This window comes from Teleopsis dalmanni, chromosome X (assembly GCF_002237135.1).
Source record: "Teleopsis dalmanni isolate 2A chromosome X, ASM223713v2, whole genome shotgun sequence".
In the NCBI taxonomy this organism is placed as follows: Eukaryota; Metazoa; Arthropoda; class Insecta; order Diptera; family Diopsidae; genus Teleopsis; species Teleopsis dalmanni.
This window is the reverse complement of record NC_051848.1, coordinates 54,439,819-54,452,589: the sequence shown is the minus strand read 5'-3', so window position 1 is coordinate 54,452,589 and position 12,771 is coordinate 54,439,819. Positions and strand designations below refer to the sequence as shown.

General features: G+C 32.0%; 1 protein-coding gene across 2 annotated transcripts in view; it reads right to left on the bottom strand.

Moving 5' to 3' along the window:
• The window catches only part of LOC119689209 (cartilage oligomeric matrix protein), a 34,437-nt gene that overhangs the window by 14,945 nt on the left and 6,721 nt on the right, over positions 1-12,771 (bottom strand). For both annotated transcript variants that reach the window (XM_038103986.1, XM_038103987.1), the window contains exon 7: positions 12,435-12,552. In XM_038103986.1, the coding sequence (XP_037959914.1) occupies positions 12,435-12,552 (118 nt within the window). The remainder of the gene's footprint in view (positions 1-12,434; positions 12,553-12,771) is intronic.

Sequence of the window (12,771 nt, the reverse complement as noted above, 5' to 3'; positions counted from 1 at the left end):
GGTAATTTAAACCTTTAAGAATTTGACAAAGCAATCGAAAATCGTCACACTAACTGATGTGTCAAAGAGCACAAAACGACAGATATTTCATTCCATATCCTTCTTCTAAACGTAACGAAATTTTACTTTTCAAACGGCTGTCTGATTTTTATGAAATCTTTCACCCCAAAACGTATATCTGTTAAGCTTAATTCCTATCTGATTAAGCTCAATCCCTCTAAAATTCTGCTTCAATGTGGGTATATGGTCAGATAAATACTTTATGCTTAAATTAAAAAATTTTTTTAATGGTTGGATCTTAAGTTAAACTCCTGACAAATATGAGTGTAGTCTGTGCATATGTAGTGTTTAACAAATATTCACCACATATGTTATATTAGATTATAATTTTTGAGTGGGCTGATTGGTCACTAGCGCTATTCAAATATTTCACAAAAATTGTTTTTTGACACAAAAAAAGAATAAAATATATTATATTAGGTATACCAGAAAAAGGAATTGTGCGTAGCTATTATAGTGTTTGCGTATGTTTCCAGAGTCTCTGTTTTAAGATTGTTATGTGACTGTTATATATATTAATGATTGTTGTAATTTTTTTTTGATTTCTGATCTTCAAGCAGATCACATAACAGATTTATGTCATTGGTCCATTGCGTGAACATTCCTAGCTCACTGCCTTTCAAACAAACTTGTCGACCAATTAAAAGTTCCTTTTAACGACTGCAATCGTAGCTAGAGAGCAGAGGTAGTAGAAAAATTACTTCCAAGTGCTTGATATAACCAATCAGTGTACGCATTAAAGATATGATTTGTTTTAATAAAAAGACATATTAGCTAACGAGTCCCTTATACAGAAACAAGAACCACAAATTTTAAAAATAGAATCAAAAGTTCTCTTAATAAAAAACAAAAAGCGTACCTTAGAACTGTGATCTTACAATGGGTGTACTTCCTAAAATCTATGTGATATGGCGATTCATCATGTACACCACAAATTTTGAAAATAAAACCAAAAGTTCTCTTTATAAAAATGTGTGGCTTAAAACTATCCAGTGTTTTCTATGAAAACTGTTCTATCCAGTGAGATGGATAGTCACTGCGAAGATACTGAAGCAATTCTTTGCAATTATTTAAATGAAAGTTTAAATCTTAATATACATACATTTAACAAATAAATGTTGCTATACAATGTTACAATTTAATTTTTAAATGAAATCGTATTTCCTAGATGTCAAACCATAGACCGAAAACCATTTTTTTAATAAATTTCATAGTTCAGTTTGATTCTTTTCTAACATTGGGCACATACCGAAAGCATTTCAATGTACAACATATGCTTGACTACAATTCGTTTTGTAATAATTTTGGTTTAATATGTTATTAGGACGGACAAGAGTTCACACCAATTTCAATACCTTAAGGCTGAAGACGTTTATAAATGATGTTTTGACACAAAAATTATTTTCCCTTTTTTTCAGATTTTTTCTTTTTTATTATATATTATTTTTTTTTCTTGATTTTTTTTGTTTGGTATATTCTGTGGTGATATAAACAAAGCCATTAAAAGGGAAAAGCCGATATAGGTACATATGAAAATCAATGGCATGTATTTTTTTTTTAATAAATTCAAATACCTTTTTTTTATTTTTTTATAATCTAATAAGATGAGTACGAAGAATCTCTTAAAGAATTGATATTTTCTCATTAAGGTAGAAAATAAAGGTAGAAAAAATAAAAAAAAAAAATAAAACAAAGCGCCACAATACAGGCCAAAAGTATGAGTATAAAAAGTATTAACTGCATTATGATTATCATTCCAAGCAGATGAATAACAGCATTGCGATTCCATATCCATATGCTTATAATTCTATGGCCTGCGCTCAGTTGATCAATCGTTGCTGTTATTCTTGAACTTTCCCACAGCTACTCTCGCCACTGAGAGTAACGAATTGATTAGAGTGCGCTTAGCGCCTCCAGTTTATCATTGCGATTATGAACATACATATGTACATATTTTTATACATAATGATCAGCACTGTTCGCAACGATCACAATCATGATGTTTACAAACGTTGCACTTAACCAATGAAGAAAATAATAATGATAATAATGATGTTGATGATAATAAAGATGATCGCTTTCATAATTAGTGAAATTCATAAACGCCAACGTAAATATTGAAAATTCCAAGATTGAATCAGTTCAAAGATCGGGATCAGATTGTATCAGTTTGAATAGCAGTTGCACTAGCACAAAAATCACTAAAAAAAAAAAGCAATCCGTATTTGAGACATGTATACATATATACATACGCTCTGCAATATATTTACACACAAATATTATTTGGTTACATTTTTTTTTTTTTTTGGATTTCATTTTATCTTTTTGAAATCATGCCGTAAATGCAAAGTGGTCGACGATCAAATAACTTAAGAATCAAGTTCGCCTACGCAAGTCAAGCGGCAGAAAAAGTGGCAACAACAGCGCACATACAAACGCACACACACACACAAATCATTCATATCAAACTAATGTTTGTGTTGTAGCCACTCTTTTATATACAAACATACGCACGCATATATAACAACAATAAATTCATATGGTAGAATAGCACCAGCAACAACAACAACAAATACCACTACTACAACAACATATCGTGGCTTGGCGTGCTTAAATTTAAACTGTTTTTTATTAATAAGAAGTATGTGATGTGTGCTTGTTATGTGTGTATGTGTGTATGTGTGTACACACGTGCTTTTAAATTGAAAATAAAAACTCTAACAACAACAACAACAACGAATACAATGACAACAGCAGCAGCAATAACAAGTACCACAACAACAAAAACCGTAAGTAGTCATAAAATATTGTGGAGTTGAGTGGCTGGTATGCAATATTAACAAAGAAAGTTAAGAACCATTTCAACTGCTCCCAATCAATTGCTACGAAAACACTTTGAAGAAACCTCACAAGCTCGTGAACCAGTATGAATGAATTTGGAACACACTACTCTGTTGAGATCAATCACTATTATTTCATTAGAACTTTACAAAATTTATTTCGAAAAATACTAATACTAACTTCAATATACTATTACAAAGTAGGAGGGGGGCCCAATTGGACTGAACGTTCTTAGTTAGCTTTTATCTATACCTTTGAAATTCAAAACGAAAAGAATTCCATAAAAAAAAAATCTATTTCGAATTCTCGATATAACCGCTTTTAACCCTAATCTATTACTATAGATCTAAATAGGACCAAAAACGAATCTCACACTATACAAAAGTGAATTCGAATATTTTCAATTAGATGTGAGTGTGCACCAGCTATCGCATTAGATTTTTGTTATAAGCCCTGAAGTTATTTACGAAAACTGACAAACTTACCAACATCGCTTTATCGAATTTCAAAACGATTACAGGCTACTCGGAGAGGTATGCAAATCTGAGGTCAATTATTGCTTAGACTGATGAAGTGATAAACAATAATCCAGTCAAGACGTAGAGAGGGGTTTTGAAGAAACCTCGCCGCGTTAATGGAGAGTATAAGTGCTCAAGTGCACTGACTAGCTTCAACATAATACCTCAAACTTCTATAACTCCAATTTTCCATAACTCGAACTAAATAGAGTGCAACAGGGTTCAGAGAGCAAATTACAAAAATATTCTTAAACTTAAAGTCTCCATTAGTCCAACCTTTTCTTCGCAAAATGGTACTTCGAGTTATAGAAGTTTGAATGTATTTCAAATTTATTTCGAAGTTTTGATATAACCGCCTGTATTTCAATACTTTTAGTCTAAGTCGAACAAAACACAAATCTTCCATTAAAAAAAGTATACTTGATTAATCTTCATTAACAGTGTGTGCACACCAGCTGTTGCATTTGAAAGGATTTTATTATAGACCACCTTCAATATTTTCAAAAGCCACCAAAAATAAAATATATACATTTTGATAATATAAATGTGGAAATGGAGAGCCATTTCTAGTGATTTCTCTTATATAGTATCTGTAGTTGTTTAGTATAGTACATAGTAATAGTCAATACTTACAAAGAACTCTTTCCATAATCATTTTAAAATTTAGGACACTAGTAGTATTTTTTAATATTTTACGTCTGCCAAATTCCCATATTTCATAACAAGAAATCGAGCACGTTTTCAAATGGTGACCATGGATTCAGATCAAACAGTACGATTAAAATAAAAAAAGAAAACATAATAACCTCTCAGCTGTTATTAGATGACGCCTGCTTTATTAGATATATCTTATTGCAACGTTTAGAAACTCTTAGCAAAATTTTTGTTTGCCAACGACCTAAAAATGCTCTCTAAAATTTTTCACGATACTCTTTCACACTTTCACAAGGTTCCGATACTAGACTTTTTGCAGCGATTCAAATGTCCAAAATTTCTACTAAGCTCCCTGTTAACTAAAATTGATAGTTACTATGAATGAATGCGCACTCAAGATGGATATTTTTCAGCTCAAATTACCGATTTAGCTTTTTCAAGAAGGCGTACAAGTTGCTTCATCCTATTTAGTCAAGTTTTTTTATAAACATCAGTGAAGAAACGTTATCCTTTTCGAAACTTGATGGATGCCATTCTGAGCTTGTTTTTGTGTATTTTTCCAATAATTCCGGTCACATATCACATTATCGTGTCTGATATTATGTTCACAAAAGAAGCAAGTAAATCATGATAATTAAATACTGTACTCTGGTAAAATATATAGCCAAAAGTGCTGAAAAAAAAACGACCACCTGATGATATAAGTGTACATAAGGTGTGCTCTTTTAGAGGCAACTTGTCAAGCAGCAACTAAATACTCTTCTATTCTCATGAGCAATTATCACGATGATAAGCCTTATTAGAAAACGTTTTTCGATTCTTAAACAAAGTTTTACGAATTGTAGCTTCACATTCCATGTGGTTTACTCAATAAAGAGAGTAGTATAATTTCTTTTGTATTTTAAATAGCATGCCTTACTTCGATGGCTACAAGAAGAGTTATGATATTTCAGAAAGTAAATATAATTACATCCTCTACCAAGTCGATACATGGTACTATTCACATTGTTTAAATTAAAATATAATGAAATGCAAGTACTTATTTCTTGTAACTCTCAAAGAAAGGACACCAGAACACCTATTGTGTCTATGTCCAGGCTTGGCCAGAACTAGGCTTAGGTTTTTGGGAGCCCCATTCTTTAACACACTCGCCTTTATAAATATTTCTGACTGGTTTCAGTTTGACGTTCTTCTACCCATTATTATGAGGAATTGTGAATACAAATCGGCTTTATTATCTAATTGAGAATGATTCGTTCCTTATTCCGCTTCAACTAACTAACGTATTTCTTGGCAAAAATTTTCAATAAATTTCATTGGAACATTTTTTTTTGATAAATTTTTTTAAAAAGTTAGAGTGTAGACAAACAACTTGCCAAAAATTTGCAAGTTTGGACGCTGGATTCTATTTTCAAACCACTTCTGTTTGGAAACAGTTGCAATTCTTTACTGTTAACCGCTGTTACTTTTCACAACATTAAAGACATTCTGTTATAATACGAAAAACGCCTTAACATTTGATTTCATCACGAACAAAGTTGTTTTAAATAACTGGGGCACAAATATTTTCCCCACATATCACGCTTCTAGAGATTAAAATCAGTTGTCCTTACGTGTAATATAGACTAACGGACCTATTTTGTGCACTTTATAAACTTGTCAAACATTGACACTTGTCAAAATGTATCTTCTAAGTGTAGATATTTTTATGAAACATTTCAAATGCCTGAACTTAATTTATTTTTTAAACTGAATTCTTTGGACAGATTATTTCATTATACATATACATATATATATATATATATACCAGTAAATTTACTCATATACCTACCTACATGCAAAACTATTTAAATAAACTCATTCGAAGATAAAACCCAACCCAAGTAAAGTTAACAAATTCACATAAATTATGAAAGCAGACTTATAAAATGTTTCTTTTACTACTTGCTGTAAGACATGCATCACACAGAAGAAAGGATAAAGGTTGAGCGGCAAACAAAAATTTAACAAAAAAGTATCTCACGTTGATGAGAATGCAAAATGCGTTTTAAGAACAACAAGGCGTATAGACGTAGAAGACCATGAACTGAAGTGAAACAAAGCGTAAGCCGTCTATACAATCTACAGCTTCTTTTTTGTATGATTTGCGCAAATTCCCATTTGTTGCCTTAGGCGAAAAAGTGCATTTCGGAACCCCCTACGCACAGCGAATTACATGTCATATGCCATCGAATGCCACTTCTCTGATGAGCACTGAATACTCTTAGGATAGGATTAGCCTGACCATTTAACCAGGCAACTCAGTTTATTATCTGTACATTGGCTTATATCATTGTGTGTCTAAAACTATATGTACTGTGTACAGTAGTGGAGAAATTAATAGTCGTATAGAATAAATGCCAAGGGCGCTAAAATATTTAACTTATTTCTTTGCAAAGTAATTAAAAATAATTTATATCTTTTCGCTTTCAGCAAATTAATTCATAATCAAAATTGTTAAACCACGCAAAATATTAATTCAGCAGCAGCAAATAAATGAGATGAAAAATGTGGACTCACGTAGGCGCCAACATGTGAAATGCAACACTGTGCGAAGCGTCTAAGAGCAGTCACTCACATATGATTTATGGCTGGATATGGTTTGCCCACGGTACACAAGCGTGGTCACCATTTAGGCGATTACTTAACACATTTCGCTAATTACCTCAGACAACAACGGCAACAAGACCAGAGAGTAGCACAGTTGAATCGGGCACCTAATGTACACATGATAGGCAATACAGTAAATGACTGTCGGCAGTTCTAAGCTTAAACAAATGTATCTTTGCGTTCGTTCGTTGATTCGTTTTTCTTTAAAGTAATGAGATTTTTAATAATGATAACTCAGTGCGTATTTTTCTAATCGTATTCCGTACTTTGAACACATTTCAAGTGGAACCACTTAAATTTGGTTTTGTTTGGACGGCAAAGTGCCATGCCACAATCTTCAGAAGTTCTTATAGGTTAGGGCGAAAGTAACACCCACACCTCTTTTTATGGTAATGTACCATATTATTTACTGTACTTCATTCTGATGGCAAGCAATCTATTTCTTATGCAGTTTAAGCCAAAGTCAACGCTTCTATTCTCAAAAACATAGCACAGTAGTGGCAACAGTATTAAGATTGCAAATATAAACAAAACACTCTAAAAATCCATAAAGGCAGATGGGTCTAAAAGTTTTAAATAGAAGTGTACTTATTTAAAAAAAAAAGCTGTTTCTTATTTATTGTTTTACCCTTGATGTGTGGTTCGATGTTTGGTCGTTCAAAAGGTTCGTTTCCATTAATCTGTGAGCTTTGACACTCGTTCTCAATATACCTGCCTGTGAAATCAGCAATGAGATTTTTTTATGCTCGTCGTGGCCTACAATTTTATTGGATAATGCGTAGATGAAATGATAAATTCTTATTCCCATAACATAAATGTTAGATATAATTTACAGTATAAATGACATCATCACAAAGGTAAAAAACCAAAAGATGATTTAAATAGGTAAATATTAAAAAAATATGGTTCTTTGAATTTAATTAAATAATAAATTAAAAAGAAAATCATTTGAATATAGTTATTTGTTTTTTTAAATTGCTTTAACTATGAAGACACCTTTACACATATGTACATATATTATGGGAAGTTGGGACCGTCCATCAAGTGGCCTCACTGAAGTGAAGGATTAGACGAAATAGACCACGAAACCTTTTATATCCTTTTTCACCCTTCGAGTCGTTATTGAGTTAAAGCTAAAATGGCTTCTGTTAGCATAACTGCATCTCTTATTATTGCAAGTAGCTCATTTAACTTGAGATTGGCTGTCAAGTCATCACCAACAACCCAATAATGTCACAAGACAGTCATCCTCCTGCTTGCCAGTGCTGGACATTTGCATAATATATACACCACTGCTTTCTTTTCTTCTAGACATAGTCTGCAAGTATCTTCTTCAATAAGACCTATCTTTTTGAGGTGATACTTGAAATTTCCATATCCAATATTTAATTTAGGTCAGCCAACTTAGGATGCTTCGCGGATAGCTAAGCTAATAAAACTTTATTGCAAATTGAATTCGAGTTAAATAAAATTAACAAGGTCCCTATTCCAGTATTTCACTAAGTCAATTTAAACCAAGACAACGAACAAGCCATAAAACAACCTGTATTATTAAAAAAAGTGCTATAGAACACTAATAGTGAACGTATTGATGTATTATAATTTAAATAATAAGCCGAGTATGTGTTCCTTATAAATATTTAATAAAAAATTTCACAGCAAATTAACAAAGCTCCAGAAAAAAGTGCAAACATACAAGTCAAGTACAGCTTTGGATCAGTTGGCTAATGAACGCTGACTCTGAGCTTCAAAATTGGCTGGGTACGAGTTCAATTCCTGGTACTTGCAGTCTCAAAAAATTCTTTTCGAATAATTATATATAAGATATAATTTCAAGACGACTGATGACGACTGTATGGTCAGTCAAAACTTCAATTAATTAAAATAATATAAAAAAGAAGTTTTGTTGTAGTTCTCTACTTTTCGAAACCTCTAAAACATTTTCACAATTTAAAAACTGTTGGATAAAAAAAATTTAATTAATTAAACAAAAATAAAAATTTTTGTAGTTGCTATTCAGTATTGTTCGAAACCTTACTATTGGATATAATAGTTTCTATTGAGTGAAATAGTCATAATTGACGTTAAAATCAAATTAAATAAAAAAATTCACGATAATAAACAAAAATTTGTACAAAAAAAATTCTAAGGAAAATTCGTTATCCTTCAATATCTCAAAAACTGCTCGCCAATATACTTTACAGATGACTATATTCTGTGCTATATCGGTAGTGGTATGCGTTGGTAAACAGATTATTCACTATTGTATTATAGAAACTATATACAACAATTGGATGAGTGGCGGTGGAGTTGGTGTCCTTGGTGTCTACTTTACTGACACATGTATGTTATGGTGTATATTCTCTTGTTTAATACATAAGTGGAGTATTAGTCCCACTACAGTTAGAGACTTGAAAGAATGTCAGTAAAATCATAAAATGTCTGAGAACATGTTAAGTTATCCGGAGTCATATTGCACATCTTTAAAACTTGTGTTAAGTACATATTAAAGATCTATAAACATATTCTCGATGTCATATTCAAAAATGTTAAAAGTTGATTAATATTAAAATTATTTTTATGTGATTATCTAAACAATTGGATTTAGCTTGTCAAAACTATTTCAACTGAACATTAAACAGTTTGTTAACATTTAAGATAAAAGTAATAAAAAAAAATCTTCTCTTTCAAATTTGTTTATATTAACTTCTACAGTCATTAGTATTTAATTTACTCACAGTAACTGAATATCGAACAAAAGAAACCCAAGTTCAAACTATTTATGTCGTGTATCTTAATACAATAAAAAGTATTTTCATAACTGCATCGGTTAACATAAAAAGATACTTCTATTGTCGGTAATGTGTGCCCATAAACTAGTATACAGGACACACAAAAACAAAGAAGGTACAAGGGAACAAAGGCACTCGAGAAGCAGACATAAATTCCAATGTTTACACGCATATATTAAAAATGCATATATCATATTTAAAAACGATATTACAACTAAAAAATGTAACAAATTTAGTAATAACAAAACGCAAGAACAAGTGCTGCAACTGGGTCTGTGGCTGAAACCGACTGATGGTGGTCTTGGCTGAAGTCGCCCAACATGCAACCGCAGTTGCTGCCTGGCATGCAAACAGTCATAAATAAGTTTGGTTGACATGTCAACTATTGTACCGCATAAAAGTTAAATATAAAAATCAAACAAAAAGAAATTGTCATAAATATCTGAAGAAGAAAGCAAACTGGCCCAAAACGATTGAAATGTGAAACCATTGAAGAGCGAAGAACTGTCAATTTTATAGCTGATCATGCAGCAAATTATGGGCACAGATACTGCGCGCGCTTGCCCTATAGCCACTGTCAGAAAGTTGTGCAAGAATTAATAAATATTTTGTGTAAATTATATCAAACGGAAGAGTATGCTTCAAGAACTCATGAAGACCCTGAGTCTAGAAGCAAGTGTGTTCCATATGTTGAATTACCAAAGCTAGACGCACTTCGTTGCGTCAATAAACTCTTCCGAACCTTGTACATATACCGCGATGTTAGGTTTTGTAGGTGTTGTCGATGTCAGCATTGGCTATAGGGTGCGCCCATTTAATAGCCAAACTGACATGCAATTTGCATAAAGTGTTGTCAGCGATAAAGCTGATCTTTCGTTATCACAAAACAAAACAAAATAAAAAAAAAAAAAAGAAAAAAGGTTCTGGCCTGATAGTAAATAGTAGGCGCGTGTGGCGCACAGGCTCCTACTACTCAACTCAACTAACAGAATGTATACAGATAGGAGTAGTATATGCCATAGGCACATAAATTTGTACAGATGACAATAAATAATGCCCACAAATTTTCTATTTAACCACAAAGTGAATCAACAACAGAAACACAGAAGAAACCGAAATGAAATTATAAACCAAAGACAATAAATATACGCTTCCTCTGCCGGCCGGCAGAACCTTACACGAAGCGCACCCGTAGCCGGTAATAGTCTTGTTTTTGTATTTGTTGTAGTTTATTGGTTATTGGTTACCTTATCAGTAATTTTGGTTTTAATTAAATGACCAGAGTCACACAGTGTGCAGGCAGGCAGGCAGGCAGGCAATAGAGCAGCCAATTCACTAAGCACAATCTACATGGTTCAGAGCTCTTAAGAGGCATTTGTTGTCTTGGATTGGCTTCATTTTATTTAAATTAGCTGCATTTGGTGCGCGTAAATGACACCGATGAACTGCTTCGATAGTCACCTGTTGATCCTTTATTGGTTATTTAATTGATTGTGTGCCTTCGATAAGAAAATTTCAGAACATTGTACAAAATTCTTTTGTAACCTGGACCATTAAAAACATTTCAATATCATAAATAAATGCAGTAAATACCTCCAATATAGAATCACTAGAATTTGTTGTGATGTACCTTGTGACGTACAACGGAAACTGTTACTAGATTGTTTATATTAATACTTTACACATTTTGTCAAAAAAATGTTTGCAATGAAATAACTTTTTGCTTTAGTTTGTACACTAAAACACAAATAATCTATTATGGATAGGTATAAATTCTAATATATATAGAAACTCATTGGTAATTGCTATCTATATTTATATATATATATACCGTATATGCTTTATATCAAATTGGGGGCTTATACGGGTCTTACTATAACGGTACGGATGGAAAATTCTTTATCAAAAAATGTTTGCAATTTAAAAATTACTGATATATGATAAATGAATGAAAAAGAAAAAGATCTCGAGAAACTTTAAAAAAAAATTATAAGATTCTTGAAAACATTCTATGTTGCAACAGCATAACTACTCAATCCATCAAATCGCAACGGCGTTAAATATCAAATTTAAGACATTTAATGGAGTGAAAACTAGTATGAACTCAAGTAAACACTCGTAAGGTAACTTAGTGTTTTCTGTCGGAAAGTTTTTAAGGATATAATATTCTCCCACATTAAAAGTGCTTAGCTATACGCGGAGCACCCTAAATTGGCTAACCTCACTAATTACTGGATATGGAAACTTCAAGTATCACCTCAAAAAGATAACTCTTGTTGAGGAAGACACTTGCAGATTAAGCCTAGAAGAAAAGGAGACAGTGGTGCACGTATTGTGTAAATGTCCAACACTGGCAAGCAGGAGGATGATTGTCTTGGGACATTGTTGGGCTGTTGGTGATGGCTTGGCAACCACCTTCAAGCTAAATGAGCTGCTTGCAATAACAAGAGATGTAGTTATGCGAACAAAAGCCTCTTTAGCTTCAACTCAATAACGACATCCGAGAATAGAAAGACGAAAAAGGAGCCAAGTCGTTTCGTGGTCTACTTCGTCTAATCCATGATAAACGGTGCGCTGTCCAAATGTCTCAAAATATATATAGCAGCGAAAATGAAAAGTGACTTTAAAACCATGTCTAAAAAGCATTCTAACTGAATTAAAAAAAAACAGGCATTTATCTCTGCATAATACCAAAGACAGACTGTTTTAAAGGGAATGGTATTAAAAATTATTTATATAAAATACCTTATGAAAAGATTAAAAATGTTCTTTGTTCTTTAATCACATCTCTATAAACCTTAACATTTTTGGAAAAAAATAAAAAATATTTTGAATGTTTATATATAAACCTTCAAGTATTTATGTCATGAAAATTTATTTATTTATTATTTTTATTAGATAAAACAATATATGTACTTACATGAAACACGGTCTATCGCTGCAACTCAAGCCTGGTTTGCACAATTTTCCATCTCCAATATAGCCTGTTGGACAGCGACCACATCTTGGTCCTGACGAGCTATCATGACAATCGACACCTGAAATAATAATAGATAGTAAAAATAAATATAACCTGAAAAATTTGAAAAAAATCAACACCAAAAACTAAAAATAATATAATATGTACTATACACAATATACACAATAGTATATAAATATATAAAGTGGTAATAACATGGTAAATACTATAAGAAATAGTAAAAGACATGGAGTTAGTTAATAAAGGTAATAAAGGGTTTATTATGGCTTTCAATATT